This window comes from Prenolepis imparis, unplaced genomic scaffold (genome assembly GCF_030444845.1).
Source record: "Prenolepis imparis isolate NDT839.2.m4 unplaced genomic scaffold, iyPreImpa1.0 SCAF_8, whole genome shotgun sequence".
NCBI lineage: Eukaryota > Metazoa > Arthropoda > Insecta > Hymenoptera > Formicidae > Prenolepis > Prenolepis imparis.
The window spans coordinates 5,679,896-5,702,012 of NW_028141166.1; the positions used below are offsets into that span (position 1 = coordinate 5,679,896).

The 22,117-nt window shown below is 29.8% G+C and overlaps 1 protein-coding gene across 5 annotated transcripts in view; it reads left to right on the plus strand.

Moving 5' to 3' along the window:
• Crmp (Collapsin Response Mediator Protein) overlaps window positions 1-22,117 on the plus strand; it is a 26,330-nt gene continuing 4,213 nt past the window's right edge. For 2 of the 5 annotated variants that reach the window (XM_083044246.1, XM_083044247.1), the window contains exons 1-10: window positions 1-227; window positions 10,139-10,233; window positions 10,791-11,103; window positions 12,911-13,090; window positions 13,981-14,094; window positions 16,923-17,155; window positions 18,717-19,053; window positions 19,325-19,480; window positions 19,621-19,903; window positions 20,142-20,217. In XM_083044246.1, the coding sequence (XP_082900372.1) occupies window positions 189-227; window positions 10,139-10,233; window positions 10,791-11,103; window positions 12,911-13,090; window positions 13,981-14,094; window positions 16,923-17,155; window positions 18,717-19,053; window positions 19,325-19,480; window positions 19,621-19,903; window positions 20,142-20,217 (1,826 nt within the window). In that variant the 5' untranslated portion in view covers window positions 1-188. Of the gene's footprint in view, window positions 228-10,138; window positions 10,234-10,790; window positions 11,104-12,910; window positions 13,091-13,980; window positions 14,095-14,934; window positions 15,168-16,922; window positions 17,156-18,716; window positions 19,054-19,324; window positions 19,481-19,620; window positions 19,904-20,141; window positions 21,027-22,117 lie in introns of those variants that run through there. The other 3 variants (XM_083044244.1, XM_083044243.1, XM_083044245.1) reach the window with 3 other exon arrangements.

Consider the following 22,117-nt stretch of genomic DNA (forward strand, 5'->3'; position numbering starts at 1 on the left):
TCGATCGTGTGGTTACGTTGCTCGACTTATTACGTTCCCACTTTGCTCATCTCTACAATACAAAGAGAAAAAAACAAGATTGCGCGCGCTTAACGTTTGTTTCATACAAATCGGAGTAAGTGACTCGCGTATTGGGGAATAAATATTGTGAACCTACATATATTATTAGTGAAACGTGAGCTCGCAAGATGAGTACTCCGGTGAAGAAAGTGCCCATTCATCTGCAGGTGAGTACGTTTGAACACCTGTAAATTTTTCGCAACGGTCTCCTCGATTTTGCGAAGAGAAAAAATGTCGCTATTCTTTTGATATGCGTCGCGCGAGATGGTGGACGAAAAAATAGGGTGGCGATAATAAATTGTGATAAATCTCTTTCATTACTTTTTGTTATATTTGTCGTACGATAAAATGAATTATATTCGATTCACTATTCGTATTCGATTTTATTTTAATGTTAATACCGCGCATTTAATTACGTCGAACGATCGTTGTCAACAACGCTAAGTCGGAGCATTTATTATTCAAGATGTACGCATAATCATTTAAATTATGTGCGAATAATTTCATTGATTCTTGAATACATTTTTCACTTCCTTATTTTTCTTCTATGCATTTTTCATTTTCCTTTTTTTCTTGTAAATCCATTATTTTCAGTTATAACATTTTTATTTTTTTTTTATTTATATTTTTATTTTAATTGAATAATATTGTATATTATTAAAATTAAACAGTTTTATTTTACAAAATATTCTATGATGTTATCATAAAAAAATAAAAATAAATGTTATAATTGATAATAGTGGGAAAAAAATATAGATATACTGAGAGAATTTTCTCTTAGAATTTACCCTGAAAATCATAGTAATCGTGGGATAATATGGTATGGAAAGTATTTTATAAGATGAATTTCTTTGATTAATATTTATCACAATAAAAATAATAATATAAAAATATAAAAATATAAAATATCTTAATATAAAAATAATAATATCTATCACAATAAAATATAAAACATATGTTTGATTAATTTTACTAAACAGAGCATGGTAAAATTAATTAAACATATGTTTTACATTTTATTGTGATAGATATTATTATTTTTATTGTGATAAATATTAATCAGAGAAATTCATCTTATAAAATTTTTGTTATACCATATTATCCCACGATTACCATGATCTTCAGGGTAAATTCTAAGAGAAAATTCTCTCTGTGTATATATAATGTCTTTTATACATTTATGAAAATTTCAAAATATAACATTTATGTATTATACATATATATTATATATTTTATACGTATTTGATATATTATATGTAGCGTATAAAAGTCGTCTTGTGAGTTTTCCCTTTTTCGCAGCAGCGAGAAAAGCTTCAATATCGTAAAAGCGTAAAATATCATTCGCGATTTTCACCTCTGCTTGGAAATCTCATTTCCGCTCTTAAGATTTTCTCTTTCGTGATCAAGTAAAATCATTAACATCATGCATTATAACTTTCGAGAAAGTCTAGGAATTATTTTTATACACATTTTTTACTATGAACAATATTTGATAGAAGATTTTAAATTGTGAGTGTAAATTGCGTGCACATTAAAAATTGATATTATCAAAAATCACTTTCAAAGGACAAACGGAGATTTTAGCATACATATTAAACATATAGTTGGGAAATCATTGATTCATCAAAGGACTTGTTGCATTAATATCATTTAATGTTTATTGTTAGCTATAGAGTTAGAGCTTAAGGCTCCTGGCTCCTTGCCGACCATGTCGAAATCGTGAGAGGCGAGAAAACACACGCTAAAATTTCTTAGATGCCATTTCGAAATAAAAAAGTATTTCGATTATACAGCACTTCAGATGGCTTTAGCACACTCTTAAAAAACCCCGAAAACTATCCTTTCCCCTTTATAATCAATCAACAGCTGTAAAATGTAATATTATGAAGCCCAGTCCGTCTGGTCTTTGCACATGCGCAGTCATTCCACATGTCAAAGTCTGACATCTCGATCATTTTACAGATGTTGATTGATTATAAAGGGAAAGGGATAGTTTTCGGGGGTTTTTAAGAGTGTGCTAAAGCCATCTGAAGTGCTGTTTAATCGAAATATCTTTTCATTAAAAAATGGCATCTAAGAATTTTCAGCGTGTGCTTTCTCGTCTCTGACGTCATAATCCAATATGGCCGCGATGAGCACCCAGGAGCCTTAATTTTTATTTGGTTTTCTCAAATGAATTAAAAGCCATAAGCTACTTCTTAATTTTTTATATATATATATATATATATATATATACATATTATTTCTTAATTTTAATGTATATGCTTTCTATATATATATGCGAGGAATACTTAAAAATTATTACTTTAGAACTGTGATTTTTAATCACAAAATTGAATTATTCAAATTCTTCATCTTTCATATAATAATTAGTTACATCATATTTTCTGGAATAATTTCTTTATTACCTTTGACATTCTATTAATAAACACTACGATAACTTTATCAATGTTTATCTATATTTGTAATCGTGTGAAATACAAAATTACATAGCGATTAATACGAAGAATGAGGATTTAATTAAATACGTACACAAGTTTTCTGTTAGCTAACATTAAAATAATTAAATAAAGCAAATAAAATTTATATAGAATCATTTTTATACATTTATTTGATATATAATCAATCGATCCATACGATAAATTTTTGTAAAGTTTTGTATAGTAAGGATCGTGTTATCACATTTTTTATCCACTCTCTTTGGTGAAGATTTGTTGCAAACATATATATATATATATATATATATATATATATATACAAATTCATATTATATATAGATTATTAGAGTTCAAAGTATAAATTAGTCGATATTTGATAACTTTGACTAATATGAGATGATTTAATCGGCATGATCCTGATTTAGAAATTGATTTTTACGATACAATTTATTTTATTGCGAAGTTGCAATTTGAATGTGCATATGAAATAATGTCTACTTAATCAAAAAAAAATCCGGCCGTAATTGAAATCGTGATTATAGTGTATACTATTTTATGATTTTTCGAATTTTACATATGCAGAGTGTTTTATTTTAATTAATATAGTCAAATATTACTGAAACTATGGCTGTATAAGAAAACATTTCATACAAAAGTTCAAAGATTTCAAGGAGGAAAAAGTTGATAATCTCATTCTATATATATGTGTGTGTTTTGTTAGAGATAAATGATGAAATGTATTGAAATTGACTTTTAATAACATACTAGCATGTGTGTGTGTTCATTCATTCATGATGTGCATATTAACGGTTTTTAATCAACAGAAAAATAATTTTTATAACACTTGACTTGCGATAAATTTGTGATGACATACGAGTTAAGATACATTTCATAATTTGCGTAAAAATAAGTTATTTTATGAATGAAGATGTAAAATTATTTAAATTATTTTTTTGAAATTAATTCTAAAATTATTACTTTCTTTAGATGTTTAAATAATTATTGAGTTAAATAAAAAAATTATTTTGAGGAGTCTTCATACATTCTTTTATTAATATTATTCTAGAATCAATATCAATAATGCAAACTTCATAAATATTTTATGAAGTGCATGAAATTATTAATTACGTTCAGTTAATTAAGACACTGAAGAGCTGCGATTAATATTCACTAGTTCAACGGCAAATTAATATTTTATTATTAATTGTTATACATTAATAACATTACATAAAATTATAAAATTGCAGTCAAAACTTAAAAACAAAAGTATTAAAAATATAAAAATTACGAACAATGTTACTGTTACATTGTATTTTATCCGAACTATTTTAATTTTTTCTCAAATCTATTCTCACCAATTTTAAGTGCTCAATTTTTAAACAGAAAAATAAGAACCGGTCAAAAATTTTGACTTGTATAGAGAGAAAATCAATAAAATTTAGTGGCTCTTTTGCAACGTTATTAAAAATTGTAATAGTTTGAAATTATCATCAATAAAATTTTTAATGTCAGGATAAAAATTGTAAAACTATATTTTACGTACTACTGAAAATAATTTTGTGTTTTGTTTAAATTATTTATATTAATTCTACCTGTTAATGATACTAAAGAATGATGGACTCGATGTTGCGTTTAATTAGCACTATTTAACACTAATTGAAAGCAAAAAACTCCCATCCTCTTTCTCACCGATTCTACGAACGGTATATATGAATAACCACTATATTATATTAATTTTCAAGCACTAACTGTACTTCATATAATTATATCTGTATTTATAATAATCATATAAGAGATTTATATCGAATTTTCAATGTACATTCTTTTTTAACTTAGAAATATTAAAATTACAATTATATACAATTACACAAACTTCTAATTCATCGCATTTTTTACAATAATGATATTTTTTTCTTCATATAATTATTGACGAATTCTCTCTGTCGAGGATAAAAAAACTACTTATTAGAAATATGAACATGTCTCGGTATTTTTCTTGATTCTACAATACATGTAACTTCTCATGCAGATCATGTACAATACGAATCGAGCAGAAAAATAATTTTGATAAATCTAAATCGATTATTGTTAAAAAATGGAAGGTTTAAAAAATATTTCCAAAAATTACTTAGAGAAAAGGAAATATATATAAAACATGAGATATTAAAAATTCTATGAAGAAAGTACAAATTCTCGACTTTTTAAAAATCTCTTATATTAGATTCCAATAGTATTAAAAATGTGTTAAACGGAAAATGGAACATCGGAGAAAATCGTACGGCCCTGCGATGCAGGCAGAAATAAGTTGAGAACGTGAAGCCGGCGCAGCGCGCGAATCAATAGTTCGTCGACTCGCCTCGTCGACCTAATGTCGGGAAAACTGCGGCATTTTTTCCTATATATATTTTTTTGTTCGTGTCACTTCGCAAATAAAAACGATTCTATGTTTTTCAATTTATTATTCAACCGCTAAATTGTCTCGTATGACAACGGGGTCTTCCCGAGAGAAAAAATAAAGATCTCTTCGCGGTCCCACAAGGAAAAATAACATGAACGTTTTCCTAGCAAGATAAAAATGTCATTAACATAAAAAAAAAAAAAACGCGCCTCTTGCTCTTTGATCATTCGACCCTCTTTTTATCTTAACAATAGTCGTGAATGAGAGGAGCAAATAAAAATGCGTTTGTCGACGATGCACTAAAAACCTAGTATCATATCTGCGAAAAGCATGTAATATGGGAAACGTGTAATTATAATGGAAACTGATCCGATTTTACAATATTTCTCACGTTACATTGTGCACCTTATGATATGTATTCATTTAAAAAACTGTACTATTTTTATTAATAATAATATAAAACTGTTATTTATATATATATTAATAGCTTGATAATACTAAATATGCCAAAATATTTTTGTCGTTTTAATGATTAAATGATTAAAATGGCAACTATCAATAACTAATAATAAGTTAACAACTTGTTAACTTATTGTATTATAAAGAAAAGTAAATTACAAATTTTTATTTGATTATTTAATTTGTTCAATAAACAATTTTTTTATTTAATTGTATAAAAATTTATAACAGATTTGTTTATTATAATAAAGGCGGATGTTTTTCTCACTAATTTAGTCTATAGCTTCTATTCACATATCCTATATTTAGCATTCAATATTATTTGATTCTCAGGGTAATATGTGTGTTATTTTCATATGATTTAATGACATGTTATGACTCACAAATTAATCTTGATCACTGAACTCTATCCTAACTGGAACAAGCGCAAATGGTGGCTTAACTTGCCAGTTAAACTGCATGAAAAAAGACAAATATTGTTCTTATTCCTTATTATTTTCTCGAATTTTTCACATGAGTTATTAATACTCCGCCATTTTTTTCAAATTAATGTTCATACAATAAATGAATTTTTCCCTTATATATAAAGTATTCCAGGGTCCGCATCTCATCTGCTAATTGCAGATTATTGAGATCATTTAGAAACAATTTTTCCTCAGCGAGAATGTCGAAGGAGATCATCACTTTTTGCAAGTTTCTAATTTTTGCCATATATTTTTGTAAGCCTTAAACTAAAATTCTATTAGAATAAATTCTATTTGAGATAAAAATATAATTTTGATAATCTTTTAACTTTTTAAAGCTTAAGTTTTTCTTTCTTTAATCGCTTCTCTCGAAAATTATTAATGCCTCGACATTTTTGTTGAGGGAAAATCATCTCTAAATGATCTAGCCACAAAATTGAAAGGTTGACACATATGACTTTAAAGCATGTCGGAGTATTATTATTCGCGCGGCAATTTTCGTCAGCTGTTTATTTCGCTCTGCTTCCTCTTCCATCTATCTGCATCAATCTTCAAGCTTTATCTATTCATTATTGATCATAGTAATTTCGCGCAAAACTTTCCCCCTTTCTTTCTTTTCTCTCCCTGTCTCGTTCGTCACGTGTTTTCACATAATGAGGTGTTAAATTTGTCTCGACCGCCTAAATCGACTGTTAAAAACGTTAATCGAAACACGTGTTTTCCGGCATCCTTTCTAAAATGTAAATGGCCACGTTAGAAAAAGCCAGATGTGACTTATGTCTGCCATTTCCGGTGCACACCGGAATGTATAAATGTAAAGTAGATTAGATACGCGAATTGTTCGCGATCCCGTTTGTAGAGTTCGCAGGAGCTAACTAAAGGCGAGCACCTAATAAGAACACTAGATATAAACTTAGAATAAATTATAATAACAAATGTGACTTTTGTTCTCTTAATGTCATTAATTATATTCAATTAAAAATTAATGTATATAAAATGTCGGTGATCTCAAATAATATTTTGAGTAAGATGGACTCAAGATACTTCTTGTACGCTTCGCGAAGAAATGTGATCGTGGGATATGGTTCATGGACGACTTGATCGTGACGATATAATGTTATTTCAAAGAGACTTCTTGTAGCTTTCATGCGCGGTTGCAAACTAGATGCTCACACGTTTACATACGGTATCTTTCATTAAGAAACGAGACGCATTTCTATTGGGATTGGTTATGCAATAATTGTCCAACAAAGTAACTACTGGTATATCTTTCAAACGCAAATCAATTTGCATGCAAACACATTTGCATGTATTGTATGCACTTAGAGAAAAATAAAAACTACATGGTTTAACGCAATTTAAATCTAAGAAAGGCCTTTTTTCAAGAAGACTTAAAATTAGATTTGCACATTTTATTATTACTTTTTAAATAATTTTTGTAGAATATATTTAAATATTATATTCTGCATATCATTGTCATATAATTCATCTAAATCATATTTAGAATAAGTATATAATGAATTTTATGATTTTTAAAGATGAAGTAATATTTGTTAGAGACATAAATCTTTATTTTAAATTATATATAAATTAATTATATAATTATTAATTATATAAATTATATATTAATTGTATAATTATGAGTTTTTGCAATCCAGAGCATCGTGCGTACGTCTGAAAAATCAATATAAATAAACTACTTTTAATTAAATCAAATACATAGATAAAATAGAGCTATGAGAGTTGCATTTTCAACATGTGAAAATGACAGCTGTTATCTAATCATCTAAGCAATGTATAGTATTTAAATATAGCCAAGGTAACATAGTTTAACATAATAGTTTTGTTGAGAAACTAATCATACATTCTCGTACCTTGCACCGAAAATCTAAAAGTGGAATCAGTTTCTTACATATGCATTTCAAGACCTTCACAAAAGAAAGAGACAAAGAGATAGATATAGATAGATAGATAGCTAGAGAAAAAGAAGGAAAATAGCACATTTCGACACGCCGAATTACCACTTGCGATCTAATCGTGAAAAGATATTTGCGATAAGCGATTTCGCGTCAGTTCGTACTGGCGGATTCGAGATGTATAGACAGGAAGTGTCGTTATTGATTTTAACCAGGGCCGCTCGTCTGGCTCCACGCGACCCGCATTTTGCGTCGTATTATCGTACTTGCTTTCTCAGCAAATGCTTTATAATAAAAATAATCATTTTGTCTATTATACATCTAATTTATTAATATAATGCACGCGCATTATTATTAGTAATCTATCTATTAATTTCAAGACTGACATGCTTTTAATATCCTTGGTATCGGTGAAAGGACACGTAAGAAATGTGGTTTTATTAATCAAACTATACGAGAAAAAAAAATAAGATGCAGAAATAATTTTGGCTAAGAAATTACAGGCTCAGAGGCTGATGTGTACTTTGTTTTAATGAGATTTTATCGCTGTTATAGCACTCTTATAGCACTCCCGCGAAGATTTCTCTTAAAAAACACACGATGCCGCATGCATAGAAAGTGTATTATAAGAGCATGCCAAAAATACCCGAAAGCCCGATCTCTAACACATGAAACACACATGTCTGGTCCTAATAACTGCGCACTCTGAAGATGACAAGGTCTCCGCCCACATATACGTTATATTTGCAGGAGGTTTCAATGGTCTTTCGAGGTATAAAAATCGAAGATCGAGCATCCGTGTATTTCTCGTTTTCCGATAAGATTTTGTATATATGTAATCCACACATTGCATCTTCTACTTTATTTATTATTTATTATTTTATAATGTACTTTTTTGTTATATATCGATTCCATTAACTGTATTCATTCAACATACCGGATATTCTAAATCTATCGAGAAGTATATTTAGATTTTTTGTGGGATAAAAAATTTAGAGCCTTATTAGCTTTTGTCTCATTCGCTTTAAATACTATATTAATAATAGCATATTTACAATACTTAATGATTATACAATAAGATTATTATAAGTGACATTTATGTAAAGATTTGTAAAAGAATTGCAAAGATATTGTTAATTTTTGATCAAACATATGCTTTTTGATCATTGAGAACAAAGAAAGCTCGGTGACACAGAAGTCTTGGGGGGGTTAAAATGGTTTTGAGGGGACGATAATTTCTTATTCCCTATTCCTGTTACTTGTCCCTATTGCCTGTATTTTTGTATTATGTTAGGGCCTTATTTATATATTCCCCCTGCACGTGCGAGGACGAAAGGCACGTGAGTCCTTTGAAAGGACACACGCCTTATTCAACAACAACCTGTCGGTGCATTCATGCATTAATGCATACATATAGTGTAATGCCTTTCTATTCTTCTTTCTTCATCACTTATTCTTTCGGGAAAATATCGATCGTACCCGATAATTAATACATTATGTCAATAATAAAATAAAAAATAATTAGAAAAAATTGTTTTATTTTTTTTTATTTTATTCATTTTTTCGAGACTCGTTATGCCAATTAAATTTAAATGTGTCAATTTATATATTATGAATTATGTATTATATATTATGAAAGAAGAAATATATATATAATTTATATTTTATATATATTTTGTTTATTTATAATTAATTTTTGTGTGTGAATGTTGATATTTTAATTCTTGAATAAAAATTATTGAATTAACTATTTTACTACTATTTTGCTACTTATAATTATTTTAGCTACTTGTACATTCAAGAATTAAAAGATTAATATTCAAAAATTAATTATAATTAATTAAAGAATCAAAATAATTAACTCAAGAATTTTTATTCAATAATTACTCATTAAAATAATTATAAATTTAGCTGTTTATATATTCAAGAATTAAAATAATTTGCTTAAGAATTTTAATTCGAAAATTAAAATAATTCAAATAATTATAAATTTAGCTACTTACATATTCAATAATTAATATCAGAATGAATTATTTATTATGAATTAAAAACAATATATAAAATATGTATAATTTATACGTTTTATATATACGTGCGTGCGCATTTCTTTTTCGCTTAAACGCACGAGGTAACTGTTCACTTATCGGATCATGCACATTGCGTACAACATGTTCCCAATCTAGCATTAGCGGAAGTGCGTGAAGTCGTCATTCACCCAGCGTTGATTGATATATTGATGCACGTACGCATATTAGTTGCGTACGCCGGATGTTGAAACCCATTCGACAATGATCGGACGATTTATATCGATATAAAAAAGAGAATCACTTAATGCGTAGAATTTAAGTACTTATGAAATTACATCTTACATTAAACTAATGCAAATATTTTATTGTTTCACAGAGCGCGCAGAACAGATTGCTAATTAAAAATGGCAAAGTTGTCAATGACGACGGGATCATTGACAGCGACGTCTACATTGAAGATGGCATCATCAGGTAATGAGGTTTTTAAATATTTTTATTACATAATATCTAATATTATTTATTAGATTCTTCGAAAATTGGATTTATATTCTACTCATACATTAAAATGACCTGCATCTTGTATAACGCATCGTTTGGAGAAATCACTATTGATCACTCATTAAAGAACAATTTATTAGATCCGCACACTTTGTTTCTCAAAGATAACGAAATTTCTGTTACGACTGATATTATGATATATTTAGATCACAATATATTCAGCTCACGTGTCTAACCACTTGATATACAAGTGAAACGCGATACACACGTTTTATTTTATCACTGCAGCTGAATGAGGTGACAATCACAAAGAGTCTGATTTATCAAACAGACGTGACTGATCGTAGTCGTAGTTAAGTAGCCCGCAAGCACGTCGTTAAGTCATCACTGTCAATCAAAAAGTGCAGATGACTTAAGCTATTGAAATAACTTAAGCTACTCCGATTTTCATCGGAAAAATCAGCTCGCTAGTCAAATCGAAGCACAGAAAATTTGTTGCTCGAAAAGAAATTTATTTCTTAAATCCGCAGGCAAATGGGACGCAATCTTATCATTCCGGGTGGGACGAGGACCATCGATGCACGAGGAAAATACGTGATGCCCGGTGGGATAGATCCGCATACGCATTTCGAATTTGAGTTTATGGGTACCAAGTCGGTGGATGACTTTTACCAGGGTACGAAAGCTGCGGTCGCCGGCGGGACCACGATGATTATAGATTTCGCAATACCACGGAAAGATGAGAGTCTCGTGGAGGCTTATGAGAGGTACAGAGAGACGGCGGATGAAAAAGTATGCTGCGATTACGCGCTGCACGTCGCCGTCACTTCTTGGAGTCCAAAGGTAATTTTTTGATTATAATATATCTTTTCTTTTCTTATATACTGAATTTTCTTTTAGAATTTACCCTGAAAATCGTGGTAATCGTGGGAGAATATAGTATGGAAAGAATTTTATGAGAATTTCTCTGATTATTTATCACAATAAAAATAATAATATCTATCACAATAAAATATAAAACATGTTTGATTAATTTTACTAAACTGCAAAAATTCTTTCCAAAACATATTGTCCCACGATTACCATGATTTTCAGGGTAAAATCTAAGAGAAAATTCTCTCTGTGTATAAATGTTCTTGTTGCAATGTTACAATATCTCTCTAGATATTTTATTAGACGTAGAGTTTTTTGCGGCAATTTATTATAGAATTTTAAAATTATTGAAATCAAGATTGATAGGACACATAAAATATCTACATATCTCGAATCTTATAAGCTTTTCTGGTTACCAATTAATTGTTTTCTATATATAATCAATATAATATTTAATAAATTCTACTTTTATATGTATGTATGTAAACACAATGGATGTCCTATTTTTACGACACTGATACCTCAATTAAACGCTCCCATTGTAAGTTACAGTATAATGTTTGCGCTAGATTATCGTGCCATGTAAGTACAATACGGTACTCTCTATTCCCCCCCTTTTTAGTCACCTGGAACGAAATAATAGCAGTAACACGAAATTCTAGAAAAAAAAAACGTGTAGACTTTATTCATTTCTCTTTTCGCTAATTCCAAGTTAACGCAAGAAACTTTACGATTTTTATTATTTCAGTGTTACGTTGATGACATTGATCAATTGACATAATGACACTTTACGTAATTCCGGAATAATAGTAAATTACGTGAATGCGTGTATACAGAGTACAGAAAATTAATCCACAATTGCAGCTTCCAATTATTAGGCTTGTTGTATAATCTATAATAGTCTAACGAATTCATCGGTTACTGTTCATTCATTTTAATTTTAACAGGCAAATAGTTTGATATCTTATGATGATTCCCAGCTTTTATTTGGGAAAATCTTTTTCTAAAATTGCTTATTTTCGAAGTATTGTTAAGATTAAAATGAATCACCCTGCAGAATTATATATATTTTATATTATACAGGGTGTATGTAAATAAGTGTAAAAAATTTTAGAAGATGATTTTTTGTCGAAAATTAAGGGGGGTTTCTTATATAAACATATACTCTTATATATATCCCTCCCTGAGGAGTTACACTTTTCTAAAGAGGGAGGTAAAAATTAAGTTTTTATTTTTTTTCTCAAATTTTAGACAAATTAGAAAAATGAAACTTGGTGGATATTTTCCACTAATAAAAAGGATATTTATTAATATTTTTTTGATCTTCCTGTATCATTATAAGGAGATGAAACTAACAACCCCTATTTAATTTTTAACTCCTCAGGGAGGGATATAAGAGTATATGTTTATATAAGAAACCCCCCTTAATAATTTTTGACAAAGAATCATCTCCTAAAATTTTTCGCACTTATTTAGATATACACCCTGTATATAATTATGCATAAATACACTCTGTTTGTAAGATCTCTGGTATTGTTAAATTATCCGCGACTATCTTGCACAGATCTTGTAATCTTGTATCGCGCGTGTTGTGATTGTTGATTAATGCAATTAAAATACCGAATTAACGCGGATGACGGATGAGGAAATCGTACGTGCTGTCTCTAAGACCGCTATGGCAGCAGACGAGCCTTATTTGCCGTACATTTTGTTCAAAAGGAAACCGCATTTGATTTATTATTCATCGACGTCTCATTATTTCGTCTTCTTTTTGCAGGTTAAAGAGGAAATGGCGACTTTGGCGAAGGACCACGGCGTCGGTAGCTTCAAGATGTTTATGGCTTACCACAACGTATTTATGCTGAGAGATCCGGAGCTGATCGAGACTTTCAAGGCGTGCAAAGAGATCGGTGCCGTAGCTATGGTACACGCGGAAAACGGTGACCTTATTGAAGCGGTGGGTAGTGATGATGATGATACCAATATAGGGTTGTTTAGGATCAATTTTAATTTTAAGAAAAGATTTTCATTTAATATCAAATTAATCAGGGTAAATCAAATCATTGTTGTTTATTAGTAAAATAAAATCTGACAATTTTGAAAAACGAGATCTCATAGGCTGTAGAAAGCATATGCGAAAATTAATAATCAGAATTATAAATTTATAATGTATTTTTAATTGTAATTTAAATTTATATATTTATAACTATTTAAATTTATAATTATTTTATAATTCTGATTACTAATTTTTGCTGATGTTTTCTACAGCCTATGAGATCTCATTTCAAAATTGTCAGATTTTATTTTACTGATGAAGAATGATTTGATTTAATTGCATTTAATTTCTTATGAAAAACACGGAATAGGAAATAATTATTTAGAACTCTTTATTGTCATATGCGAATAAAACTTAAAATTGATAATAATAAAAATTATAAAAGAAATATTTTTTTACAATATTTCTTTTATGTATTCTTCCTTTTTTCTAACTTTTAATTCTGCAATACTTAAATTATATTCGCCGGGAAAGTTAAATAAATATATTCATAATTATAAGTCATATTAAAAATAAGTAAACAAATATATAGTAATAAGCATAAAATATATAATAATATAAATTTCTACTTAAGACAATACAAAAAACATAAAAATAACTTTCTATATTACATATAACTTCAAAATTACTACAATCGATAAATAAAACATCAAAAGGAACATCAAAAGAAAGTTGGGTAATAAAATTGATGTATGACTTAGAAGTTACGTTGCGTATTCGCGTTGTTCAGAAAAATGTTAATACAAAATAAAATATACGAGCTTTCTCCTATCGCCATAAACTTGTTGCAGAATGTGAAGAAACTACTCGCCGCAGGAGTAACAGGTCCAGAGGGCCACGAAATGTCACGACCTGAAGAAGTCGAGGCGGAGGCTGTCAATAGAGCCTGCATTATCGCAAATCAGGTAAGGCGGAATGCTAATCTGAATATTTATCATTGTTAAATATCGTTGTAAAACGTTGATCTTTCTTTGTTAATTCTATTCATATTTGAGCTTGTCTATCTATTTATATATATACATATATTTTATTTTATCCTATAAGCACATATATACACACACAATAAGCTTTTTATATTTATCTGTTTTCAAAGTTCTGTTACGAATGCACTTGGCATGCTATCCACCGTGGTATTCAGTTCACGAACGATCATAAATCTCTAGATTACAATCCAGGACAAAAGCATAGCGCAACTGCTTCGCTACGTGGCAGATGTCCAATTTGCAATATATCCAAAATTCTCATTACTGTCTTACCAAAATTAGGAAATATCTATGTCATGAGGTAAAGTTCAATAACGCCCTCAAAAAATATACCTATGTCGAATTTGTCGAAAATTTTTCATCTTTAAACTTTCGCTTCATCTCTCTTCTTTTTTTATTTTATTTTCTAAATTAACTTTTTGACTGTTCATGACGGAAATATATAATATTTTCTTGAAATATAACATTCTACTGTAACAATTAAAATAGGGTGGTATAGTTTTTATATTTTCGCTGAATCTAAAGCTGAGATTTTTATATTTTAACTTTAGATTCGGATTCAGCGATTTAAAAAACCTGCAGAAAGTAACTTTTCTATAAATTTTGACATTGAAAACATTCTTGGTCTAAAAGCATTTTTTTCGCGAAACAGTCAAGAGGTTAATAAGAAGATTAATGAGACACGCAAAATACTTATCAGAGACACTATATCGCCTCGCACATTCTCAATAGCTGTAGCATTAGTATCGAAATTTTGCTTAGGTCAATTGTCCGCTGTATGTAGTGCATGTGATGAGTGGTAGCGCAGTCGAGCAAGTAAAGGCCGCGCGAAATCGCGGCGTTTGCGTCTTCGGCGAAACCCTGGCGGCTGCAATCGGCACGGACGGTACCAACTATTCGCACAAATGTTGGAGACACGCGGCCGCTCACGTTCTAAGTCCACCACTTAGACCAGATACGGATACGCCGCGAGTGCTCACGAACATGTTAGCCAAGTGAGTTGAAGCCAAGCCATTAAAGCCATCAGACTTCAAAACGACTTTGACATCGGGAGCAGGCTAGAATACAAATTTACGAATCTATCTTGTGTATACACAGAGCCACAAGTGCTCAATTCACAAGATTTGAAGATTCATGGTCATTGACAATTCGGAAATATGACAAATTATAAGTTGAAATTAAGTATAGAGTTAGTACAAATCGCTAGAGTTGCGACTGTTTAAATATAGATCCAATTATATGATAGACATTCCCAGACGGTGAAATCTTCGCCAAATGGTTTCTTACTCGCAAGAATGTTGACGAAAAAAGAAATACTGTCGTTTGAAATCCACAATGAACATGTGTCAACGATTGTGGCTTTCTATTTAAAAGGAGTTTAACGCACCGACCGGTTTTTTTTCCTGAACAACTACTGTATAAGTATACACTATGAGGGAAAATGTTGGATTCGTAGAGAAAGTCTCGGATAGAGAAACTCTATAGATTTTACCTTAAATTTTATGTCTATTCTATCGATCAAATACATCATGAATATCTCCCAAAATAATACGGATGTACATATATGCATTCGGCGTAAAGTATCGATTATACAGACCCTTATTTCGTTTCGCGTTCTCCCTTGCACTTTCCGTTCAGCCGATTAGCGAAAATAGGTTGCAATTGCGGCAATAGCAATTTAAATTTATACGTTATTCAGCTAGACGCTTGCGTGACAAACTGCATAAAGTGCAATTATATATATGCTTTTGTTCGTCATTGCGCACTGAAATTTATTTAGCGGTTTCGCACGATGAAACTCCGTATGCATGTTGAAAATAAGTATCATTCCTTTTGTTTTCACCAAGTTCTCCTATTTTTATTATGTATTAAATATGTATATTACGCGATAGCACAATTCGCTCTGATAATTATCGCTCTAATAATTTAATGTTGCACGTTAGATGTTTGAAAATGTTTATATAAAGTTAGTTTATAAAAAAAATTGATATAAACTTTGAAAAATTATATATAGATAAATTGAACACGGCTGAAAAAAATTATGATTTTTTGGCTTGAATTTGATGTATAATTTATATCAATCAATAATGTCTGTGTGTCTACTTGTTAGAAACATAATTCTAGTAGACATATGAATTTGAGACATCTTAAATTCTTCGGGCTAGGAAAAATATACGGATGATAATGCGTAATTTTTAAGAAGAATCAATTTTTCTTAAATTCAATAGTAGTGCAAAGGTACAAATTTTTCTTAGTGCGACACTGAACGATTACATAAATCTCACTTCGAGATTTATTTTTAAAACCTCTCAATGAGATTTATTTAATCACTTGGTGTCGCACTAAAAAAATTTGTGTCTTGTGCATAAAAATAAATTTTTCTTAAAAACTTATGCACTATCATTCGCGTCTGACTTTCACTAACTCGGGGAATTTTAAATTGTGTTTTACACAAAGCTCTATTAATTTCTTTACTTATATTCTAAACATTTGTGTTATATTGTAATTGTTTTAATATAAATATTTTTCAAAATTACGCGTTATAATATTAATATACCATTAAAAAAATAATAGAATAAAAATTGTCAAATATTTATAACTCTGTAAAACACATGTTAAACTTTTAATTAAATTTCGATGCAGAAAAACTTTCAGCCGTGATTCGTTTTATCTAAGTATACATAGAATAGAAGAGAGAGGAAGAGGACACACAGGTTATTTTAGTGAGAAGATAAAAATATCGCGTTTAGGTAAATAGTCCCCTATATGTATCGTCGATCTCGAGCAAGTCGGCCGCCGACGTCGTGTCAGCGAAACGATCAGAGGGTATCATCGTATTTGGAGAAACCCTGGCAAGCACCATCGGTATCGATGGTAATGAGCAGTATAGTAAAGATATGGAAAAAGGGAGACGTTTGATTACTAACCCGCCATTGCGGCCCGATGCGACAACACCTGCTTATTTAACCGAACATCTGGCCCAGTAAGTAGATCGTATACAAAGAACCTTCTTCATGTTTATATACGGGTTTGATTTCGCTTTATTATATATATTTCTTAATTGCAATCTCTTAATTATTTATTAAGAGCTAGAAGAGTATTTCGACATTCTCTTTGAAGAAAAATTTATTTTTTAATTGATCAAAGAAAAGTATGAGAAGAGATATGAAGATATATAAAATATGAAAAAGATTATTTATTGATTATATATTATTTATTATTTTCTTTTCTATCCGCTTTATATTAAAAATTCTCATTTATTTCTTCTGATTCAACCTTGGGTCTGATGTTCAGAAGCATTTTTCACCATCAATTTATATGAAAATGACTTATTCTTTCTCCTCTTTCTAAATAAGTTTGTACAGAAGGGAGTTTGACATCATTAAATTAAAAAATAGATTAGGATATCTCTAATTAATTATCAGTGAGTGCAAATCAGAAACGAACACATTAGATCTAGGAGCTCATTTTATGTATATCTTTTGTGATCTATATATTTAACAAAAAAGTCAATTTTTTAAATGAACTTGTTATGTTAACGATAGGAATAATTTATGTATTAAACTGAAAAATGACCCATCGAAGCAGAAAATATGCTATGTTCATTAAAAAATAATATCAACTGCTTCCGACGAAATTTCTTCTAATGAAGAAAATATTAATAGTTTTAAATCAACAGTCTTTCTTTTTAATAAAATAAAATATATTTGGAACATTAAAAACTACATATATCGCAGAAATTTATGTCATATCAAAAATAGCACAGTTTTATCTTTGCAAAGCGAGGCTTTCTTTAAATAATATATATAAAATATTTTCTTCATAATTCTTTAATTAAAGATTCATAAAGAAATTTTTCTTCAAAATTATTTTCCAAAAAGTTATTTATTTTAATGTTAAAATTAATTAATTAGTTTGTCAGATACAAATTTTACGAATCTCCCTTTAAAAATCGATAAAAATTATTTAATAAAGATCTTCTTTCTTTAAATAAGCTACAAGACGTATTAGTAGAAACTACAAAGATGTCTGAATTTTAAAAAATGTTTCTAATACTTTATTTAAAGTTAAGTACATTGAAGATGCCACAGAGGCACAGAGTGATTTATTATTGCAATATCTTAAAACGAATTCACTATTAGAAATAACAATCGCGTTTGCATGCCTCACATGCACGTCCACTTTCGCAGCGATGAATTATAATAACAACTCAACGTGAATGACATAAGACTTGCAGTCTTGATATTAATAGTCGCGACGTCAACTATGATATTAATAGTGGGAAGTCACTTATATATACAATACAATGCGTTAATGTCAATTAATACACAGATGGAGGAAAAACTACCTCCCCCACATTAAAGTTTGTGTACGCGAATTTTATTTTATTTCGTTATTATATAATTTTAATTACTTTTTTAGCCTACTCGATGTCAAGGAATCGTTTAATATTTAATTATTTTTTATTTAATAATATTTTAATATTTGAAATTATTCTAATTCGATTTTCGGATTACATTATATTAATATGGCCATTTTTTCAGAGATAATCTCCAAGTTATTGGCAGTGATAATTGTACGTTCAATGCCGAGCAGAAGGCTCTGGGTAAGGATGATTTCACGAAGATCCCTAACGGCGTGAACGGTGTCGAGGATAGACTGGCGGTGCTCTGGGAAAAGGGCGTCCACGCCGGCATAATGGATCCTACGCGTTTCGTCGCGGTTACCAGCACGAACGCTGCCAGGATCTTCAACTTGTACCCTCAAAAGGGAGTCATAGCCGTGGGCTCGGACGCCGACATTGTCATCTGGGATCCAAACAGGAAGCGCACCATTTCCGCCCAGACCCACGTCCAGGCCGTTGACTTCAACATCTTCGAGGCGAGTTCAATTATAATAAGTCATCCGCTGTCAGCAAGAAGCAACAACTGCGATTTATTTTTTTCAAGGATTAAAAAAGAATTTACTTCAAAAATTATTATTTTTTAAAAATATTATTAAATGTGGTTAAATAGAGGTGTACTCAACTCTTCGTATAATTTTTTCAGAAGTGGCAGAATTATTGAAAATAACTCTGCTTCAATTGTGATTAAAAATATCTGACGTATAAACAATTTAATTATATTTAATTAATAATCGATTTTTAATATAGGGTATGGAAGTAACTGGCGTACCTGAATATGTGATTGTCAATGGACGCGTATGCGTGGACGAGTGTGAGCTGAAAGCTGTTCATGGCTTCGGGAAATACGTGAATACGGAGCCATTTGGCGCTTATGTGTACAACATGATAAACGATAATGAAAAGGTATAACAATAATCTCCTCTGGCGTTATTTTTTTCGCGTTATTTTCAAATAATAATTATTAAAGCAACTATATTATTGAATTTAATTACAAATTAATTGTCTACAATAAAAAATGTCATTTAAAATTTATAACTGCGTAGAGACCACGTGGAATCGCACGAACTGAAACGGAGACCAAGAGATACGCGGAGGAAGACGCTGTGATTGCGAAGACCAAGGAAGCGGCGAGAACAGCCGTCGCAGCCGCAATCGCAGCCGCGGGTAATCAGACCAACGGTTCATTTCACGAGAGTCCAAGACCAAATAAACTTAAAGCCAACTATGCACCCACTTTGCCGGACTCTGTCGTGGTGACGCCATCCACGAGAGGTCCGAGACAAGAAGGGCAGAGAAACCTACAAGATACTACTTTCTCCATTAGTGGTGAGTTTTACGTCAATAATTTTAAGTCTTGACCACACAATATATATGTATTTTCTGGTGGCCTTATATTAATATTGACAAAGAAATATTAAATATAATTTGTTTAAGCTTGATATCACATATTAATCGTGGAAAATTTTAAAACGTTAATTTTATCTCACTTATTTCTTTCTTCCTGTTTCGTCATTTCTTCATATTTCTTTATTTACGAGAATATAAGCGCAATCTATTCTTGCAGAGGACGTCGAAGAAGCACGAAGGGCTTGCATTCGCGTGAATAATCCACCTGGCGGCCGCAGTGCAGGAGGCTTTTGGTAATTTGTATAAAATAAGAAAGCATCAAGATTTCGCTTTATATATAAGAGTCATCATTTAACAAGAAAGTAATATTCATCCTCTTTTCTCCTTCCTCCATCATATATGCATATATCGCTTCATTTCGAAAAATACTAGCCCTACGCTTTCAGGTTCGCTACTCATTAAATATTATGCCAAATTCAGTCATTTTCACATTGTATTCCCATCGATCAAGGTCTGTTCCATCGAAGGAGGATGTAGAGATCGCTGGGCAGTAGGTTGTATGTTTACATATATTCATCGTTCCACTCTCGTTCATCGCTTTAGTGTTGCACTGTATCACTGACATACCTGAATCATTAATTTTGATCTGTTCTCCATCTTTTTCTTTGATAATGTTTATATATACCAAGACTTTCTTTAAAATCACCCTTGTTAGTTTCACTTTAAGATTTATTTATTGTTGTGCACATATATAAAGATATATATATATATATACTACATATATAAAATTTATATTATGTCATAGAGCAAAAAAGATATATGTATATATACATTTAATATCTAAATATATATATATCTATATGTTTGTTTGTTTGTGTGTGTATGTGTACAGGATGTTTGAAAAGTCCCAGAACAGTCTATATATATAATTTTTAAAAAATCATTCTACAAGACAACATTCTCGAAATCTGAAGCTTAAAAGTTAATAAGATGCTGCCGACATTAATATTATCTAAGCTGTATTATGTGGAATTGAATAGTATTTTGAATCCGTTTTGACAAGAGCTACAAGAATGTATAATGTATAATAAAAAAAAAGAAATCTCAATTTAAAAAATTCAAGATGACCTTGATATGATTTTGCCATCTAAAATCAAACTTTTCAGACTATTAAATGGATTCTTTTAAACACTATAATTTTTGTCAGGAACATTTTTTTTTTAAATCCTTTTTTTTAATATTAGGCTGTTTCGGGATTTTTCAAACATCCTGTGTATGTATGTGTATATGATCAACTTAATTCATTTTTTCATGCGATAATCATTTTGTGAACTAACTCTAAAGGTTGCAAAGCCAAATTTAAAAACATTTGTTGTCTATATGAACTTTGTGAAATAATTTGCTTCTTTCTACATTATATATTACGATTTTTCTCAATCGAAGGAAAGAAATTACAATAATCAGATAAAAATATTTAAAAATTAGAAAATAAAGGCAATTGTGATATTAGATGTCACACAATTAACATTATCACTATTAATATATTATTATTAAACAATAAATAACATTATTATTATTATTATAAGACAGTGGCTTATTTATTGTCAGCGATAAGAGGACTCGCATTGGAAAAGAGTTGCGGCTCAAAGCAGTGTAGTGAAATACTTAAGGTACAACACTCACGTTGAGCCATAGATAAAAAGTTATATTTATTTATGATATAACATATGTTACACAAATATATATATACATACATGCAATTAAGTCATATATACATATATATATATATGAATTAATTGCACTCTATGGCATAATTATATATATATATGCTTATATATAATCAAAAAACTGTTGGAGATTTCTATTCATTTTTTTTTATTTTTACAACAATGAATATCAATTGCATATATAAATATTATTACATAAAGATTCTCTATATTTGCACAATTACCATTAATTGTAAGTCTTACAAATTGAGCATGAAATACTTTGAACATTGATTTTTCAATTATACGAAGAGATATAAATTTATTTCGATTCAATTTACTTATTTTATTATTTTTTTCCAACAAGACATAAACGTTCTCATGTTACGATATATTATGTGATCAATAAGAAAATATATTTCAGTACATATATTTAAGTTGTTAAATATACATATAAAAATGCGCGATTCTAGTTTACATTAGCTTA